The sequence below is a fragment of the Stigmatopora argus genome, chromosome 16, assembly GCF_051989625.1.
Source record: "Stigmatopora argus isolate UIUO_Sarg chromosome 16, RoL_Sarg_1.0, whole genome shotgun sequence".
Classification (NCBI taxonomy): domain Eukaryota; kingdom Metazoa; phylum Chordata; class Actinopteri; order Syngnathiformes; family Syngnathidae; genus Stigmatopora; species Stigmatopora argus.
Genome location: NC_135402.1, coordinates 6,115,516 through 6,135,977, shown reverse-complemented (window position 1 = coordinate 6,135,977; position 20,462 = coordinate 6,115,516). Strand labels below are relative to the sequence as shown.

Genomic DNA, 20,462 nt, shown 5'->3' with positions numbered 1-20,462 from the left:
GTGTTGGAGCGAAGGGAGGGACAGGGGGAGGAGCTGAACGTAGAACCTCCCATGTGACGTTTGCGAACTCACTGGAATGTCGGACTATTTCAAGTACAGTAGTAGTAGTAGTTATCAATACTGATTGAGCCAGGGGAGAGCAAGTACTAACTGGCGGACGCGTTGACATAGTCTTCCATCGATTATCGCGACCTCACTTATCGCAAATTCACTTGTTCAATTTTTTCTGCTATTATTTTTTTATTTATTTAAACGTAATAAAAATGTGAAAATCCATGCTGAAACCCATTAGTGAAAGCCACTCGCTACTTGGACTCAGCACTGAAGAAAAAAAAGTTAGTTATAATAGGGGTGATCCTATTTCGCAATTTTTTGATTGTCACGGCCATGTCTGGTCTACATTAACTGCGATATTCAAGGGATTACTGTAATGGTTATGCGATGGATTTACTGAAGGCATATCCAAACTATACTAGCTCCGGATTATTTTGTTCCTTGTCACCTTCAACTCATTCAATGCTGTTGACAGTTATAGAAATGAAATCCATTTTTAACAGGAAATCTGTCATCCAGTGATCATAATTGACCGGCATCGAGCAAACAACTACTGCTAACCCTCCAAGTCAAAATGAATTGGACGTCTATACCCATTAATGGCAGTCAGTGAGTCAATATTCTAGATTATACAGAGCACTATTGAATCTTCTCAATAGTTTTTTTAATAGTTGAGTTATAATCCTCAGAAATGTCAGTCTGTGTATAAGGAATGAATATAATATACACAAGTTTCACTTTTTGAATGCAATTACACTTTTTTCATAATATGGTCATTTTTTGACCAACACCTGTATACATACATATACATTTAAGTACATACAAACCTAGAGAAGGATATTTCTTTACTCTGGCGTTTTCTTCATCCCGTTGGGGCTTTTTGAAAAGAGCTAAAAAAAAAAACAGCAGCGCTTCAGTCCCATTGAAATGAGAAGGCGGGGATTGGGCCGCCGGGCTGCTCGTGCCTAGTGGACGGTGTTTCGGGAAGGTGCGATGCTCCCGGGGGATGTGGCGGTAAGGCACACGGGTTCAGGGGAGCTTTAGAAACCTGCAAAAGTTAAATGTACAATACCCATTTCATGCCAAACTCTTTACGAAAACCTTTTCATTACTTTCTCATGACACCGCCAACCGGCTAAACTCAAGCTTCTTGTGTGGGCCATATTCAATTTGTTCAAAAATGCTCCACTTACCAGAGACTGGCCATTCCAATGGAAAAAATTGGACTCCGACGCTCTGTTCTCCGAGGCGTGGTCCGATCGGTACGTTCCCGCCTCAGATATTTCGTCAAGCGTGGGAAGTTGCATCCTGCCGCCAGGGAGTTGGGCTCCTCCGAACCCATATGGCAAAGTAAAGCCTGTGTTTGGCCCCGCCAAGTGGGCTAGCCTTCCACTCTGGGGCTCGTTGACAACAGGCGGGCCCGGGTTTGCTAAACGTTCATACATGCAGCTGCTGAAAACCTGCCGGTCCGACTCACGGGGATCGGAGTGCGCCACCTGTATTTGGTTGGTGGGGGCTACCGTCAAAGGGAACTTGTTGCTTTCAAAACGGCAGGAGCTGTTGGCAATCTCGACGCGCTGAGGACCGCTACTTTGCGGCCAGTGTCCCAGTTGCGCTTCGAGAGAGGGCGCCGCTTCAGCCGCTAAAACGTCCGACAGAACTTCCTGCCCACAGTCTAACGGCCTCCAAGAATACGTCGAAGCCAGGCGACAGCTTTCCCCTCCCAGGGTCTTGATGCCGAGGGCCTCCTCCACATAAGAGAAGACGTCGCTAGCCAAAACGCTATCCGGGACTCGGTCTTGGTTCATCCTGAGTAGCGCGTTCTCCCAGGCCCTCAGCTCACGCTGCTCCACCTCCAGACCGTCCAGCCCACTGTCTTCCAGCCCTCCCAGAATCTGCTCCAGTGAGTCCAGCATGGGGTCCGAGGTGAAACCCCTCAAGCCAGGGGTCTCTTCCAGCTGACCCGGAACGCTGAGCAGGGCGCGACTTTCGGAGAAGGCTCGCTCCACGGCCTGATCCGGGCTCGCATCGCCGACTCGTGCGAAGGTGGGGGCTTGGTTCTGAGAATAAAGCGAGTGGTCCTGGCGGTGTAAAGATCCCAAGACGGAGCTGGGATCCAGAGGGCTCTCTGTCAGAGGATCCTCGGTCCCGAGGGGGTCGGGGATGGTAAAGTCCTCCAGGGAAAGGTCGTACAAGACACCTTCTCCGGTAGCTAGGTTGAAGGGCAGTTGCTGTCTTCTCTGCTGGAGGTATTCCTCTCCTTCTTCATTTCTGTGCAACATGTTCCACTTCGATCACTTTCAATCACACACAACGTAGGAAGGAATACGTGGCGGAATTCAGGACGAACGCTTACGACAGGGGCTTTTGGCGAGCGATGATGAAGTCAGGTCTTCCGTCTTTGAAGACCACGTGGGCGGTGGCTTGCACCCACAACCACTGTCCGCCCTTAGTGAGCAGCCGAAAGAAGGTGAAGCCGCTGTTTCCCGTCTTGATCACTGCAAGCGTAGCAGAAGTTAGCACTGTAAAAACAGCCCTACTGGAAATAAGCCAAAACATTTGTCAAAAATATGCTAATGGAATAAGCTCATTTTGCTTAGCGAGAATTCAAAAAAAAAGTGCCATGAAATACTACACCAAGTTACTTTAAAATCAAAGCAGGCACAAATCCATTACCAAAAGAGTGTCCGAAAAGTTTGACAGTATTTTCTGGACTATAAAGCGAACTTTTTATACATACTTTGGCTTTGCCTGCAACTTAGATAATTAAGACATTGTATTTTATTCTATTCAATTTCCCACTGCGTCAATCAAATTACTGTACCTCTCCCTTCAAAAATTTGACTTGACCTAGAAACTACGTACTCCTGAGATGGTTGTCGGCACAGTACATCATGTCGGCGGCGTGTATGAACTGATAGCCGGAACCAGGGGTGATCAACTCCGTCTGCGAGAAACCCAATACAAGCTTGCCCCTGATAAGAAAACACAAGGAGGATAACTTCATTACAATAAAGGCTGCCATGATTCATCGAGTAATCTGCAACCAATCCATTATCAGCTAATTTAATAGTCGATTTATCAAACGTCAATTTTGAGAGGTAAATGTCCACTTTACTTTTTTGTAGCCTCTTAATTCACTGGCTGCCATTCATGGCAAGAGATGTCCAATCAATTTAGACTGAAGGGCTTCGGTAGAAATTGAATTGTCTATTGCAGTCAAAGGCAGTGATATAAATATTCTCTTATTGATGTGCAATTTAAAAAAAAACTTTTTTTATTAAATTGGAAAGGAGGAAACTGAATGTGTACATATTTTTTCCGAAATTATATTATTTTTTAAGATTTTTCCCTTTTGTTGAATTATTATTAAAATAAGTATCTTTTTTATTTAAGTTTTAAAAAAAAAAAGTAAAAACTCTAGGGATGAACTTTTTTTTACTGAAATTTGAATTGGAAAACATTATGAACAAAAATAAAAACAATTTGAGATATGGTAATAGAAACCGTAAATAACCTGACTTAAAATAGAAACTGATTAGTCCACTACTTTCAAAAGTACCCAATTAGTCAAATATTAAAATAATCCTTTGCGGCAGCTGAAATTCACAATAAAGTCGAGTCAAGGAGCGAGTTGAGAAAATTCAGCCCAGGCACACGACCGGTAAGGGTAACGCCGGACCTTGCCCCGCCACGTGCAGTTTTGCATCCAATCCTGGTACCTGGTGTCAATGGCCATGGGGGCAAAATCCATCCGGTGCTTCGACTGGAAAATGAGCGTCCTCGTGCGAATCTCCATGACGGGGGGCGGCTGCACCGGCGTAGCGATGGCGAACAGGGCCAACAGAGGACTTCCCTCGGGACCACCCTCCTCCCTCACGTACTTCAGATGGCCGGAAAATTTCAAAGCCTGCAGGAAGAAAGAATCGGCATTGAGGACAAGAATTGGCACCTCCAATCGACGACTAATTGACTATCAGAGTAATTTGAAGCTATTTTGAACTGAATATTGCCCAAATTCTTTTTTCTGAGACTCTTAGCCCTTTCGAGGCTATTCCGAGAAATCAGTGGGCGACATTCACAGGCCTAAAAGTTGTTCTGCTGTTTCTCTTATTTTTTATTTAATATCTGTTAAAATAGTGTTTGTGCACGTGTGGTTGCATGTGTGCTATTGACATGCTGCCCTCCACTGGCAAATACCTAAAATACAAAGGCTGTCATCTACAGGCTAACTCCAAATAATAATTCCACAATCTGCAAAAAAAATGCTAGATTGTGGTCCATACAACAATGCTACCAAGTTTCAAGATGACAAAAGAGTATGGCTTCAAAATTAGAGTCCCCAAGACCAACAACAAAAATGGTGACCTAAAAAAAATTAATAAAATAAAAAAAACGTGCAAAATTACAGTTAACAAAGACCATCACTCAGACAGTGAACATAACAATTATTCTATTATACCAAGCTCTCTATTGGTTGATATTAACCGAATTTGACAAAAGTCCAAAAACATTTTGGTCAATCTTAATACGAAATGTCAACAATCAAACTGAACAGTTATCCTATCATTTTGGCCAGTGTTGCAAAATGTCCATATATCAGCCCCAAATATACACGCCTGAAAAAAAAAAAAGTTATTCTATTACACTGGCTATATAAATCGGCAGATCTTGGATAAAAAAAATAATAAAATAAAAATCGTATCGGACCGATAAAACGGGTAACCGATAGATCAACCTCAAGTATTATTCACCACAAATCCAGACGTATTGTCCAGAAGGCATCGCACTCGACAGCAAAAGCTTCTCTCTAGGAAGAAGGAGTTCTCCCGAGGTTGGAAATTCCGCTGGCTGCCCGCTGTCCCTTTCACGCCAGAGAAAGGAGAACGTAAGCGCTGATCATCATGACCGTCATCACCGTGTGTGTGTGTCCTGGAACTCACCGGCATCCTTTCCGGGTTCGACCAGGTGGACGCCGACCTTCAACTGGCAGCTGAACAGTTCTCGGTCGTCGATGTGGACGAGGTCATAGACGCTTTGCTGCACCAGGTCAGACTGAGAACAAGCCAAGAAAAAGACACACGCTTTTAGAATTAAAATAAGACAACCTCGAAAAATACGTTTTTTTAAATGGATAAACGGGGGCCAATGTCAAGTATTTTGCGGGCCATAAACAAAATCGAGCTTGTGCTTGGTTTATTTTTGTCTGGTGTTTACATTTTTCACCCAATTCCGATCTGATTTAACAAAAAAAAACAAATGTGTACACGCCAGGCAGAGAAGAATAAGTGCAACAGTGATAAAGTCTTACCTGATGGAAGCCAAGGTAGTCCAGGATGGTGGGCGACGTGTAGAAGATGGTGCCGTCCTCCGTCACCACCAAGACAAAGCCGTGGAGCGACTGAGGGTGAGGCCAGTTAGCGAGGACAACAAGGCTGACTGGCGTAAGGACGGCGTTGTACCTTGAGGAGGAGCTCGCCCTCGGAAAAGCCGACGCCGTCCGTTGACACGGATGGCTTGTCGCTATCGTGGCGAGGGAGCAGCGATTCAGTCCTGCGCTGTGCTGCAAGAGAAATGATTCATGAAAAAGGGTGCTAAAATGAATTATAGAACAAGGAGCAGACTTCATTTCGCAAAGTGCTTCCAACTATATAGTACTTTACTACCGTATTTTTCATGCATTCCTGCGTTTATTTGTAACAATAGCCGGAAGCTAATAAGGACAATCAGTAGCCACTGGAGCTAAGCTAACGGGACAAAAGCTGACAAAGTTTTCATTGTTGAGTTGAAGTTCTGCAACGTAGCTTATGTTAGGACTACCATATTTTATTGCATTTTTTTCTGACTGGGCACATGCTGTGGCTTTGACAACAATTCTTTTGTTACAATTTCTTTTATGTTTTTTTCTTCTTCTTTGCCACAGATTTTGACTGTAGTTCAATTCAGACTCCAGAGCGGATCATAATCCGGAAAATACGGTACATTTAAAAGAACTTCTTGAAGGTTTAATCTAATCTCCCATCGGCTCCGCAGTGCCTCCTTTTCCCTTACGGTAATGACTGTATGGCACGCAAAGCAACTTCCTCGTCCCCCTTCCCCCTCACACTTTACTCCTCGCTTTTCAAAACAAAGCCGCTGGATCGGCCGCTCATCTCCACCCGCGAGCCCAGGAATTTCCCCTGACATGTCGGACAAGAAGCGGGCATCACGTGACCGCCAGAATTCTCCCGTTTGTTGTTGTAGCAAAAAGCCCGCTCAGAGACGCCTTCCAACTCCCCGCGTCGTCTTTCAGGGCTACGACCCAAAAATCCCATTCGATCTCGAGGCCACGTCCATGATTCATGCGGCCGGGTCCCTTTTGGGCCTCTGCAAAAACGTTTCCTGCCATGTCACGCTCAAGTTCTTGTTACAAAAAAACGTGACTTTTACCGTGAACCAAGCACAAGTTGCTGCCGATTTAAAACAATTAAATTGATATTCAAATGGTAGCTTATTCACTGTCAACATGACAATAAATACAGTATAAAAAAAATCACAACTATTTGAACATTTACGTCAGGCATTTCAAACTCAATTAAGCGTAAGATTAAGCCAGAGTCTGAGTGAGTGGATTATAATAATAATACTAATATACCAGAGCTTCCTAATGTCTAACATTATATTCCAAAGCATAAATTTCAAATTCTATGACGCTTATTCCTATTGGCAGTTACCAACAACGCGTACACAAACAAAGCTCAATATTATCTAATTTTGTAATGCTATTCCAATTGTTTCCTTCCTCCAGTGGTTAATTCTTGCAAAGAAATTAAAAACCACAAATATTCCTTTTTTTGTGGGCGTAGCTAGCACGTCTACAGACTGCTTGAAACAACGGATGACAATGCAAATGCGTTGTAGAAAAGAAAATGAGCACGCTAATTAATCTTAAAAATAATAGACCGTTTGACAACGTGTACAATGCAAAACTTATTTGGAACATGACATTGCATCACACCTACCGTGGAAGTAACTCTTAACTTTGAGGTACCCCACGCTGAGCCGCAGCACCGACAGCTTGTCCAGGCGGTCGCGCACTTCCTCCGTAAAAGGCAGCAAACTGGTCAGACGTTCCAGTTCCACGTTCAGGCGGTCTCGGTGCCGTTTGGACGGGTTGGTCTTCACGGACGGAGGCGCGGCACTGGACCCCCGCCAAAAAAGACACCAAATGTTCATCCATTCATTTCTGACACAGTTTATTTTTGGATTATCGTGCAATAATTAATTTGGTCACAGGATCAGATCCAATCCTGTAGTTGCTTGTGTTTTCAGAACCAACGTGCTTTTGGGCTGATGTAATTCAAACTAGTCATACATTTCTGTTGAATGGGACTACTAATATTGGCAACAGAGCATCGTTTATAAACAAAGCATTTCTTGAGAAGGTACCTGCAGGGCTCATTTGAATACAAAAATAAGATTTGTCATTTACTGGTTACATTTTTTTGCATTATATATTTTCTGGTCTTAACATATGGGGATCGCATCGGTATTGGCAAACGTATCTCGAAAAATATCGAAAAAAATCTGCATCGGGACATCCCTAGTTCTGTCATTTTGTCAACATGTAGTTTTAGCTTGTGGATCATTAAGCGAAACATAATCATCAATTCTGGTTGTGACTTCACAACCAGAATAATGGGTGCTTTATTGATTTGAATAGAATGAATATTAAATGGTAAAATATTTGAGGGACAAATTCATTTTCTCTTAGGACCTTGAACTATTTGGACATCATGCCTCAACTCACTCTGCCTTGCCAAGAAACCCAGCAAATGTTGGTTTCGAAACCAGCAAGACCAGTACCGAACTCAAAATCTGATGGATTTATTGCTGCTTTCTGGGTTTGGGTGATGTTTTGCTACTAGTCTTGCTGGTTCAGAAAACAACATGAGCTGGATTTCCAACCAAGTGAGAATGATTTGAGGATCTTCATTTTCACGAGTGTGTACTAAATAAAAAAATAAACGTTATTTTTGTCGCTAATTACACCATCAAAAGGGCCAACTCGTTGGTTTGAACTTAACTTTGACCCGAAATCAACAGTCGGCGTAACCTCATATCCGGGAAACGACCAAATTCGGCTAAACAAGGACAAAGTAGACAGCATTCTGCTTATGACGCCAACATTAATAAATCAATTCATAGATGATGACGTCGATCATAGCAAACATCTGAAGTCGGAATACGTAAAGAGTGCATACAAGTGTACGTACTTCTTCTGAACAGGCTTTTTCCTCCTCTTCACCGCGTATACGCCGACATTTCCCTGCATGGTGGAACTCGGGTAAGTTACAGCCGAGGGTTTTCTTCACCAAAGGGAGGAAGGCATCCAGAATTCACATTTAAAGCCAATAACAGGGCACGGCGTTTGCACTTTGACTTAAATTAGACGCGTTATCCCAGCTATTGAACGCGAGGCGAAGAAAGGAACATTTACACAAACTCTAGCCAACTTTTCCAGTAGTCTGAGTGTGCAAACCCGCCCTCTCTTCGCCTCCGCCAATCACGCTGCTCGATAAAAGAGCACTCTTTAATGTCGCCACTTGTCATTGGAGCAAATTTTCTTCTTTGTCTAGACTCAAATCAACAAACACCAACTGTACAATTTCTGTACGCTAGTTCTAATATTTGACAAACTATTACATTTTAAATTTATTTACATGTTTCAAGACATGTGCGGCGCATTTTAAGCGTGATTTTGCAACAGTTGACGCCTCTTCCTGCTGCCAAGTTTTGGCGTACGATGAACAACACTGCCTCCTAGAGGGAGTAACTAGTAATTGCAGGATATTAGTAATTGCCAATATTTAAGAATTTAAATTAACAATAATATCTACATAACGTATAGTGTGAGTCTCTATAAATATATAAAAAAGAATACAAAAAAAAACATCTCTTTCTCTATGAAAGGTTAAAGGTAGGCGTTTACATTTTTTTTCTCCAGGGGCTGGTTTACTAAGAAAAAAAAGTAAGCTTAATTATACTTTGAGTGTTCTATCCTATGTGTATGTCTAAACAAGTAATATTCAGTGTTTTCCCCCTCTGCATGTTTGCATACCAAATTTAACCCAAAAATAGTTCATAATTGTAATTGTTTTTGCTATCCTTCATTTTTACTGTCCCTTATACATTCTAAAAAAAAATTCCCTGCATCTTTGCATGCAGGTTGAATCTAGGCCATAGTCAATACATTTTTACATCACTTCCTGCCTAATTTGGATACTCCTAGTCAAAAGTCATAAGTGGCAACTTTTGAATACTTAGTGTGTACAGTGACTACCATCTATTAATAGCTCACTGTAATCTTTTTGGTACATTATTCCTGTGTGTCCATACGCGCTAACAAGAGCAACAATAAGGAAATCGAGCCACACTATCAGCTGACTTTGCATTTAACCAGGTGACCTTTGAGCTTCCACGTCTCTTCTGCATTGACTCAGTAAGTCAAGCAAAAACATCGGGAGAAAAAAAAACCTGGGTGGACTACTAATTTGCTTACAAAAGGAGGAAATGAAAGTGCAGAGATGGCTTCTCGGGCCCTGCTGGTAGCAGCTGTCGTCAAACCCGCCAGTCTTTGATTGAGATGGATCGGAGTTAATGAGTAACCCGGTGCGAGCAGTCAAGTCACAAGAAGCAGCAAAGATCTTCTCCTCAACTTGCCCGACAGTTTGACTTTGGGATATTAACCCACAAGGGAAGTCGCTATGGTGAGTGGAGATTTATTTTGGTCACACTTTCTATCCTTTCTCCCAGGGCTTTTCCTTGCCTGTGGGTTTTGAGCTGGTCATGTGACGGGCGTCACCGCTGCGTGGTCACAACAGTTTAAGAAACTTGGCTTTTCTCCATGTTGTGGTTTGTGAATACAAAAGAAGTGTAAAACCTGCCAAAAACTCTGTCCAAATGGATTCAACATCTATCCGGTGCTGAACTGTAAGGGAATAGAAAAAAAAATAGTTAATAATACATTCTGGGCCACAAGAAAAGAAAAAAACAATTTGGGGCAAAGAACGTTCCTAAAATATCTTTAAATAACATTGGAGTACATGTTATACAACATCATACATTAAATTAATAGTGAAGGAACAACAAACAATCAGTACCTGTTAATGAAAAATATTTAGTTTTTTTTTGGACAACTATCGCCTAAAAACAACATAACAGGCTGTAGGTGTAGGTGTTCCAAAAATAAGACATAAGTCGCAGGCCCTTCCAAACGATGAGAAAAATGTGACTTATAGTCCGGAAAATCCAGTATACTACACATAATAGATCCATTTACAATATTGATAACATTTTTTATTTACGCTGTGAATGAGTTAAGTCATTTTATTTGAAAGGTATTCACTGTCCCTGATAGAGTTAAATACAAAAATATCCAATGATGTAAGAAAAATGTTCAGATTTGTCTGAAATGTTGTGAAGTTTACGCAGAGACAAAATGAGGTTTGGTGAGAATATTGTCGTAAATTATTGAATATTTCCGGTGAAGACTGAGCAATTTCTCACCCACTCTCCTGTCAGGCTGACGCAAACGTCTCGTCATCCGGCTCGGCTTCCAAGCTGGACCATGTGCAAGGTCAGGTGAACGAGGTGAAGGTCATCCTGAAGGACAACATCGACAAAGTGCTTGAGCGAGGAGATCGTCTGGACGACCTGATCGGCAAGACGGGAGACCTGCAGGCTTCGGTGAGTTTTGAAACAATTTCCTTCCCTTCTAAGTTCTAACTCCAACTCACAACTAAATCCACGAAAACCCTCATCTTCAGCATAACTTTTCCAACTCTGGAAGTTGACTAAAAAACAGGCCATACCAAAAATATACGCAAAAAAAAGCGAAACAGAAAATCCAGTACTACAGAAACCAATAAAACGTGTTCATATCCCAAATAACCTATACACAAATTTGAACAAGTGTTAGTTGAATGGTCACACACCTATCCGACCTATCTGACCTCTAATTTTATTCTGTCAGTTACTGTATTCTTTCAGTACCATAAATACAAATATTGTAGTATCCTTATATTTATAGGTTATTTTGTTACCTGTAGCCTTTAACTCATTCACTGACATGTACGGAATACTTGAAAAAAAATCAATCACATTTTAAAAAAGATCGCTGCCAGGCCTTCCCAGTTCAAACCAATTGGACATTAGCGACATTTAGTGTTTTTAACGGTATATTTTCCTACCCACCACAACGTGTGGATTAAGTATCACTTTGCATATCTGAAGAAGTTGGTTTCCGTCACCTTTCCCGACGACGTTCACGCTCTTTTTGCAGGCCGACTCGTTCCAAAGGACTTCCACGCGTGTGGCCAGGAAGTACTGGTGGAAAAACATCAAAATGCTCATCATTATCGGCGTCATCGTGCTAGCTGTACTTATCCTCATCATCCTCGCCGCCACCAACGTCATATAATCACTCCATTCAGCAATTGTCATTCTGATCTCCACATTACGGCCTGTGAAATAGTAGTAGGGGAGAACGGGGTTGGTTGTCACACATTTTTCTTATTCATGAATATCTTAACATAGAATTGCCGTTCTTTGGGCTCATGAGAAAAAAAATCCTGACTATTGTGCAATTTATAGAAGCACTTTGGTAACACAAAAATTCCTGCTGATTGTTTTACTACCCTAATTATTTTTATTTTCTAGACAATTCTTTTTTTAAAAACTATTCATCGGAAGTACGGAATGTAGAGCTGCTAGAAAAACATTTTAATAATTGGAAAACCTGCTCATAAAAACAAATGGAGCTTAAAAAACTGCCTCTTACCTCAAAGTGATGTCACTACTGTAAACAACAGTGATATTTAGCAACACCGCCCACTAGCGGTCGAAGTATGGCAGGCGTGACAAGCAACCCCACTCTGATCCGAATTGTCTTCATATATTTTAAGATGGACATCAAGGATATGCTCCAAATTCCTACAGAAATAATTACTTTCCACAGAAATCCAAACATATGTTTTATTCTTTTATCAAGCGTACATTGAATACATTTTACCTGTGTATATATTTATATATGTGAATGCTGTATAAGTCTAATAAAGAGAACAACAATGAATGTTCATCTACAACTGTAAATAAGTGTCTAGCTAATAAACCAAGCCGTGTACAATACAAAATAGAATGAGAAAAGGGCAAGATCTCCTAATTCAAGGCAAAAAAAACCCTTTTTTTTTCAAAAAGGTGTAAATCCAGAGAACACTCCTGAAAATAAAGAACCTACGGACTTAATTTTTTCTCTCTCTCTCACAATCAGCACCCAGGCGTGGTAGTCTCTCCGCTAGCCGCCAGCCGTCGTCCTCTTGCCCCCGCGACACCTGAAAAAAGACAGGCAAACGTCAGAGCCGCCTCGAAGGCACCACGGGACCACAGCACAAGCTAACAGGAATCCCCGCGTGCCGACCAAAAAAAATCTATATTAATATTAACACATGTCAAAGCAATCTGGACGACGACTAGAGGAAAAATTGGTCAATAAAAATGTCACTTTACATTTTAAGATTTTCTAGTTTTACAGAAACGTTAGAGGAAGTCAATAACACAGAAAAAGACATGTCGGACAATGCAAATGTTCTCCCCCAACACAACGGTGGTGTCCATAGAAGCTGTTAGCTCATGGACGAGAGACAAAAAAGCATCAGGGGTGCAAAATGATTAACAACTGCATTGCTGTAGTAGTATCCTTTGGAGAGCAAAATACTTAATTGGAAATTATCTCGACTAGTGGCGGGGGGGCCTGTAAAAAATTACGTAAATTTAAATCACATACAGTGGTGCCTTGAGATACGAGTTGATACGAGTCCTTGACAAAAGCAAAATACTCAAATTGTAATATCGAGTACATTCTAGTATACAAAAAAAAATCTGAATCATGTTAATTGCCAAAACACATGGAATTTGACTTTAGGACGATCCAAAAAAATATTTGAGTCTAACAATAACAAAATTAAGTGCTTCAGCTGTAAATTCTATCCCCAGAATATAAATGTTAATGCGTTATTTAAAAATGCTATGTTGAAAATTCCACACACAAAAGTGCATGCAAAAAAATCTGTTCTTTAACTCATTGGCTGCTGTTATGAGCAATCCATTTGAACTGGGAGGGATGGCAGTGAATTGCTGAATAGCATGCGATGAGTTACCAAAACAATCTTGTTAGCTAACGTTAAAAATTGAAGGGAATGCTTCAGTTTAGAATTCGTTCCATTAAGACCACCGTTCACCCGATTTTTTTTTTGCGAAACCCACCAATCGGGTGACTCGTATCTCAGGATACCGCTGTACATACTCTCAAACAACTGAAAAAAAACCGATGTAAAAGAAGGTTGGAAAGAGCAGCAAGGTGGTATCCCGTTTGTTTGCTTTTGGCAATTGCTTTCATTTTTTTTTTGAGTTGATAAACAGGATGTTGTGAGACCATACCAAACGGCAGCAAGCGAGAGCGAGCGTATGCGTCTCGTACCCGGTCCGCATTGAGCGGGCCCTGAGAGTATCTGGAGTCAGCTCATGGCCTGCAAGGAAGCTCCGCTGGCAGGTACAAACAAGGTATGTCACAGTTAGGAGAGACAACATTCTTCCTCGTTTTGCTTTTTCGTTCTTTTTTTGTTTTTGTTTTCGCTTTTCCGTGTACTGTACATCCATTACTGCAGTAGTAGTAGTAGTGCTTTACCTGTTAACTTTACAGTTAAAAAAAGAAGAGTTAAAAAGAAAATGGCTCAATGGAGGTTGCGGGTGTTAAATAATCGCCTCCGTGTAGCCTCTATGTTACCAAAATAAAACACAAAAAAGCAAAAATATAATTATCGTAATTTCCGGACTATAAAGCGCAACTGATTTTCAGCCGCACCGGCCAGATTTTTGCAAAATTCAAGGAAAAATCGTTATATATGCAGTGTTCCGTGTCTTAATAAAAGATATTTACATGGAGATTTTTCACACAAATATTTGATCAAAAATATATTTACTAACCGAATAAACACGTGAAGTTGTGTTCTCATTCATATGCAGTGGCCTCTCACTTGGCAAAACCCAAATATTTGAATACTCATTATAAAATAATTCAAATGATCAATGATTAGCCCTAAATAACTTTTTGTAGCAAGTTAGCATGTGCCGGAAATTAATTACTTTTCCCACAAACGGAGCCTATCAAACTAATTAGCTATTTGTGCGTTTAGAGAACCAAATATACATCGAGTACTCACGGATAACCAGGTGAACTTGGGAGTATTTTCAAAACAGATCGCTCAACGTCATGATGTGTCGTGCACCAAAATGAAACTATTTATAAAAAAAAGCTCATCTATGTCCCCCCAAAAATTCCACAATTAAAGCCGCCCCAAGCTACAAATGGAGAAGAAAATCAGTAGCAACTTATAGTCCGAAAAATACGGTACACAAAATTATCCAACAGTTATTTAAGAGGACTACTTTAAATGTCGTAAGGGAAATAGCGGCATGGTATGGTGAACATACCTGTTTGCTTTCTTTGGGGCGAGCCCACGCATTTTAGTACGGTCTGTAACTGTTGCTGTGAACGGGGCGCCGCGGCGACTTGCCGTAGCCGGCCGCTTGATCTGCAGACGTGGGCAGAAACAAAAAAAAAACAAAAAAGGACAAAATAATAATAATAACAATACGATGTCAAGTAGTACCACAAATGCACATTTAGGTGAATTTCCTTTGCATGCATTACGTCGTGACAATTTACGGCTTAAACGATTCATGGAATGATTTAGTGCTGACATGGCTGTTGGGGGGGTAAAAAAAATATTCTGAATCTTCATGAAAAACGTGACAGCCTTACTATTAACTCAAGTTAAAATACGTATTTCATAAGGACGCGGTAAATCTTTGAGCTGAAATTGTTTTTGTCAGTTCTCGCATCCTTTCAGGGTCAATATTGTAACCGCAAAGGTTCTTTTCCTCATTCAAAACTAGACCAGGGGTGTTCAAACTATGTCAGCAGACCAGTTTGTATTGAAAATGCATAAGAAGCTTAAACTCCGCCTACACTATTGCGCTTCTCAACCTTAACACTAGATGGAGCATGCCACGCAAAGAGTGCCTGACCTTTAGCTCAGGAATCAAATTTTGACATGTTGGAATCAATGTGGGGGAACCATGTAGAATATCATTATTTAGTTTAAAAAAAATAAACTTACCGTATTTTTCGGACTATAAGTTGCACTTTTTTTTTTTAATAGTTTCGTAGTATAGCTGTCAAAGACGCTAGTGAATGAGTTAAGCTATTAACTTTTGAAAAGGTGTCCACTGTTGTGAGCGCAGTCCCTGAAAGAGTTCAAATTAATTATTTTAAGCTTTAAAAAAATATTTCTTCTGGGTAATATTTTGTTTTTTCCCCCAACTGGTCCCAGCACCACCAGCATATACAACAGAAACAGAAAAAGTAGTTGTCCTTCTTTGGTAAAGCCCTTTTGTGAACTTTATATTAGTGCCAAAACTAGCCAAACTATGACCTTCATCCAAAATTTGAGATCCTGTCAGAATTAAGTTTACGAGGATTTTAGTTGTATCTTTGTATCTTAAATTTTGAGTTGAAAGATCAATACTCCCAGGAATTGATACTTGTACTGTTGGTTCTAAATGAGTAATCCATAGAAGAAAATGTGAGGTTTAACACACGATACTCACTGGCCAGGCGCCTTCGTGTGGAAAGCAACTGTCGCCATCCCAAACGCTGGTGTGGACGTCATCTAATTATCTGAGTGCACGCTACAGACACGGCAAAGTTGGCCAAATTTACCGTTACATGTTTGTTGTGGTAATTTTCCATAAAACTGCAGAGAAAGATCCACAGCAAGAGTAAGGAAAACCCTTGTGTGGACTTTTCATTATTTTTCTCCCAATCGTAGATGGCATTTGTAGGTGAGGTTGAAAAAAAAATAACTTAAAATAATTTCTACATCTTAATTCATAAAATACACAAGTTATATAGTTTTACAATGTATTGTTATGAAATTTCAAAAAATCTTGAAAATTGATGTAGAATGGCATGTTTTAAACTATATTATAATGCATTTCAATTATTTTAGTGTATTCATTTTTAGCAAGACTAATAAATGGATAGAATGAGTGAAAGCTAAAAAGATTTTTTTTGCTAATGTTGGTTCTATTATAGTTTAGAGTGATTCAAAGGGCAGTTAACAGGATTTTTTTTTTCGCCAATTTTGCGAACTAAGAGGTCAGCCGAATTGACTAATCGTTTAAAATAAGTTCCCAATTTATAAAAAAAGAAGTGTAAAAGTAAAAGCGAAGCAAAAGTCGATTCCCCCCATTGACGCTGTCAACAAACGACGCACTACGCTCGTCTGGGTAATCGAGGTGAAGCGTTACCGCATTATTTTTCAAAAAACATGACGCGATTATGAATACGTGATACATCGAAGATCACAATATACAGGTGCATCTCGATCAAATCGAGTAGAGTAAAAAAAATAAAAAATAAACTCCATTCATTTCAGCGGTTCAGTTCAAAAAGCTCATAGATTCACTCCACACAGAGTATAATATTTCAGGATTTTATTTGATTTTATAAAATAATTTGGATGATTATAGGTTACAGCTAACAAAATCCCAAAGTCATCATCTCAAGAAATTAGAATGACCTCCATATTTTTAATAGAAATTAGGTAGGATTTTGCCTTGTGGAAAGCATTTGAGTGTTTAATGAATCTATGAGTTTTGTATTGAACTATTGAAATGAATGAACTTTTCGCCCATATTCTAATTTATTGAGATGCACCTGTATATGAAAGAGAGGAAGGGAAATCCCATAGAAACTCCCCTTCCGTACTAAGTACAGAAAAAAATGAAAGAAATTAAAACAAAAATACACACAATGTTAATAAAAACATGTTTAGATGCAGTGTTGACATTATAGATTGACAAGAGTGACAGTGACAATATTGATACTTGATGCGGTTGTATCGATACTGTATTAAATCAGACAATACGAGACATAGTATCCACATTTAGTCCCACCAACTCCACCCCATCCTTAATAAAAATATGATCTAGCTCGTTCAGATGGTCTACAGAAATATTCACACATGGACTTACTACTGTCGCCACCGTATCCGTAATAGTTGCTGTAACCAGAGTAATCGTAGCTGCCGTAGCCGCCGTAGCCTTGATTGCCGTAACTGCTGTAGTTGCCGTAGCCTGGACTCCAGTAGTTGCCGTAACCCTGATTCCAATTTGGACCGGCACCTGTGACATTGTACAGGAGAACGGGGTTGCTTGTAACATTTCATGAATTAACGGATTTTGAGGACTATCAAATATATTTGGACAAAAACGTAAAAAAAATAACCTGTGTGCCACGACGAAGGCACATTTAACACGTCTTCAAAATGAAAAAAAATCAACGCAGATTTATGCTTTTTTGGTATTTTATTTTTTAATTCAATTTAGATTTAAAAAAAAATCCTATTTAATTTTTCTAAATTAAGAGAAAATATTAGAATGCCATTGAAAGCTCATCTTTCAGTGCCATTGACGGCCCAAGACGTCCATTCCAATGAGAGTTAAAACCAATTCTAAAAAAAGTGAGTTCAATGAGTGCACGAGCTGATTTGACGGCGATATACGTCCAACCCATTTTGAACGGGAGGTTCCTTCATTAGCCCACACATAGTCACAATGGACATCTATCGCCGTCAATGGCAGCCAGTTGAATGAGTGCACTGTAAGGTTTTGAGTGAAAACATTTTTTTTTACCTCATGCATTAGAGGTGCTTTTGCTTTAATAATGAAATGGAACTAACTAAACAAACCAGAGAAAATTGAAATTCCTTTCTTGCCCCTCGAGACCTTTGACCACAAAACTAAATCAGCTTTACTGAAAAAAAACCGTGACAACTGAACATCAACAAGTCCAGTAGATCAAAATACGACAATTTTGGATAAATATTGCATTTGTGTGATCCATTCATAATTGGAACAATTCAAAATGACATTTTGAGTTGAAAACTCACCGCTACCCCTTCCTCGAGATCTTGGTGAGTATCCTCCTCTGCCTCCCCAGTACTGCTGCTGCTGGTATTGTTCTTTCGACATGGCCGCCTTCACTTCACACTGCACGCAAAACAGTCCAGACATTTTTTTTTTAGTTTTTGCTGTCCACGCATGCCGACGTGAGCGTTTCAAGTGTAGGGAAAAGCAATACATTGCTTAGGCCGATGTTGTGGTACTTCTTCTGCATGATGGTCTTTACTGGTTCTTCCTCCTTGAACGTTATGAAGCAGAAGCCTCTCCTTTTGTTAGTTTTAGGCTCCATGGGAAGCTCCACAGCTTCCACCTGGTAAAATATGCCGGAAGGAGAACTAGTGTTTATTGAGATTTTTTGATTTATTTTTAAAGCTTGCAATGGAAGACTCACCTCTCCGAAGGTCGCAAAGTATTCTCTGACTTTCTCCTCTGGAGTGTCGGGTGAGAGGCCACCCACAAAGATCTTTTTGACCGGCTCCTTGCTCTTCATAGCTTTGGCTTTTTTGGGGTCAATGACCTTTCCGTTGAGTTTGTGGTCCTTCTGCGCAGAGACCTGGCAAGCAAATTAATCCAGTCAAAATGGTATAAATCACCAATTAATGACGCTACAATGCCGATTCTTTTGGACAAACGATGGCTTATTGCCAATAGTAGTACAAAGTTTACCAAGATTTGAGTCTTTTAACAATGTAATACAATATTATGTACACGTTTAAAATAGGCTACAACTCACCAACTAAAAATTGTGGTTTGGACTATTTAGTTGCTGAAATATTTCAGAAGGGGGAAAAAACTTTCTTTGTTTCAATTTATATCAAGGTCACTTTCAAACAACACTGTGTATACCTTGTCAACACTTATGGCCTCCTTAAAAAGCACAAAGCCAAATCCTCTTGAGCGGCCGGTCATGGGATCCAATTTCAGGGTGCAGTCGATAACCTCCCCAAACTTTGAGAAGTAATCTTTTAGGTCCTTCTTTGTCGTGTCCCAGCTGAGGCCACCAACAAACACCTTCCTACGGGTAACATCATTAATATGGTAATATGGCTTTTATCCATCCACAAAATGACAGTTGTTCTATTTTGTGCAACCGGGAGGGCTAATTTCTCATTTATGTCAATAAAATCGTCAATTTCATCAGTTTGGTAAACCCTTTGCACACTAATTATATATATATATTATTCCCTTCAAGGATTTTATGACATTCATGTACAACCGAGGTCTCTCAAACATGCGGGCCAGGAGACAATATTTTCGAACAAATATTTGACATCAACTGTAGCATTAGTCTTGTCCACACTTATGTATGTGTGTCCAACGTCCAGCCTTTTATAAAACGGAAGGTTACAACTAGACGGTAACCCGCCCAATCTGGCAACACAGCACCAACTGCGCATGTGCTGAAAATATGTCAACAAACCTCCTAAAAAGTATTGTTGAGGCCTACGTCACCAAAATGTGATTTCCCCACACGTGGACAGCATTTTTAATGGGTTTTTTTTTTGTTTTTGCTTTTTTTTAATGACCGAAGATAGTAACTTGCTCCATAAATGGTCATCACTTGTTAATAGCAGAAATGATATATGAATGAATAAAAATTAGCAATAGCCCAAAATATTCTACTTTAATACATAGTAGACAATACTGAATAGCATAAAGACTACGGGACGCAAAAATGTGGGGTAACACAAACGTGGTAACACTCATGAACCGAGCGGTTGGTAATCCAACATTTTTTGTACATTTTAGCTAACCTAATAGGTTAGCAACGAGTAAAATCACTCGAATGTGATTAGTTTACACACGTGTAAAACACAGAATCCATACCCTTCATCCTCTTCGTTTTTACTAGCGTCGATTCTCGCCCCCTCGGCCTCGCCTCCGGTCAGGCCACCGTCACCCACGGCCCCGGCCGTCATGGGGTCGTCGCTGTATTCCTCCCCGTCCTCTTCCATCCTCATGATGCCTACATCTTCACTAAATTCGCAGTCGTCCGTCATGTTTGTTCGTGTCCTTTTTCTTTCTGTATGTTTTTTTTTCGATGGAGTTGAGTCGGCGAGAAGCTAGGCTAAGGTAGCTAAAATTCTTGGAGCGCTATGCCGGGAGAGTTGGGGAGTCAGCTTCACGAATTTTCGCCCTTGTTTTAGTATGACCGCAGACTAGACCGAATAGAGTCCAATTTTTCTATAGGTACAAAGATTTTTCTTTTATTTACTTGGCGGCGGTTCCCCCACTTCTCCAGTGTCTTCTTCACTAGAAGGGCGCTTGGTTGGCTCGTCCAAGTAACGGCCTGATGATACAGCGCCAATGTAGGATTGGAGGACACATTGCCTTGCTTGGGC

The 20,462-nt window shown here is 40.4% G+C and overlaps 3 protein-coding genes across 5 annotated transcripts; 1 reads left to right on the top strand and 2 right to left on the bottom strand.

Moving 5' to 3' along the window:
- Positions 1-674: 674 nt before the first annotated feature.
- On the bottom strand, positions 675-8,599 carry LOC144090494 (aryl hydrocarbon receptor-like). 2 transcript variants are annotated; one of them, XM_077621987.1, is made up of 11 exons: positions 8,310-8,599; positions 7,056-7,234; positions 5,517-5,617; positions 5,366-5,455; positions 4,998-5,109; positions 4,809-4,918; positions 3,777-3,964; positions 2,920-3,029; positions 2,411-2,552; positions 1,248-2,325; positions 675-1,102 (listed from the first exon to the last, which is right to left on the bottom strand). In XM_077621987.1, exons 1-11 carry the CDS (start codon positions 8,366-8,368, stop codon positions 968-970), a joined length of 2,304 nt encoding a protein of 767 aa, XP_077478113.1. In that variant the 5' UTR covers positions 8,369-8,599; the 3' UTR covers positions 675-967. The 2 variants fall into 2 exon arrangements, with proteins under 2 accessions (XP_077478113.1, XP_077478114.1); XM_077621988.1 differs by having other exon boundaries at positions 4,809-4,912.
- LOC144090498 (vesicle-associated membrane protein 3) lies at positions 8,157-12,166 on the top strand. Its single transcript, XM_077621999.1, has 4 exons — positions 8,157-8,380; positions 9,497-9,803; positions 10,618-10,782; positions 11,378-12,166. Exons 2-4 carry the CDS (start codon positions 9,801-9,803, stop codon positions 11,513-11,515), a joined length of 306 nt encoding a protein of 101 aa, XP_077478125.1. The 5' UTR covers positions 8,157-8,380; positions 9,497-9,800; the 3' UTR covers positions 11,516-12,166.
- LOC144090496 (heterogeneous nuclear ribonucleoprotein D0-like) lies at positions 12,056-20,424 on the bottom strand. 2 transcript variants are annotated; one of them, XM_077621996.1, is made up of 8 exons: positions 19,948-20,424; positions 18,967-19,135; positions 18,512-18,673; positions 18,299-18,430; positions 18,108-18,207; positions 17,191-17,340; positions 14,584-14,703; positions 12,056-12,425 (listed from the first exon to the last, which is right to left on the bottom strand). In XM_077621996.1, the coding sequence occupies exons 1-8, from the start codon at positions 20,118-20,120 to the stop codon at positions 12,361-12,363; spliced, it is 1,071 nt and encodes a 356-aa protein (XP_077478122.1). In that variant the 5' UTR covers positions 20,121-20,424; the 3' UTR covers positions 12,056-12,360. The 2 variants fall into 2 exon arrangements, with proteins under 2 accessions (XP_077478122.1, XP_077478123.1); XM_077621997.1 differs by having other exon boundaries at positions 14,584-14,684; positions 19,948-20,422.
- Between the last annotated feature and the right edge of the window lie 38 nt (positions 20,425-20,462).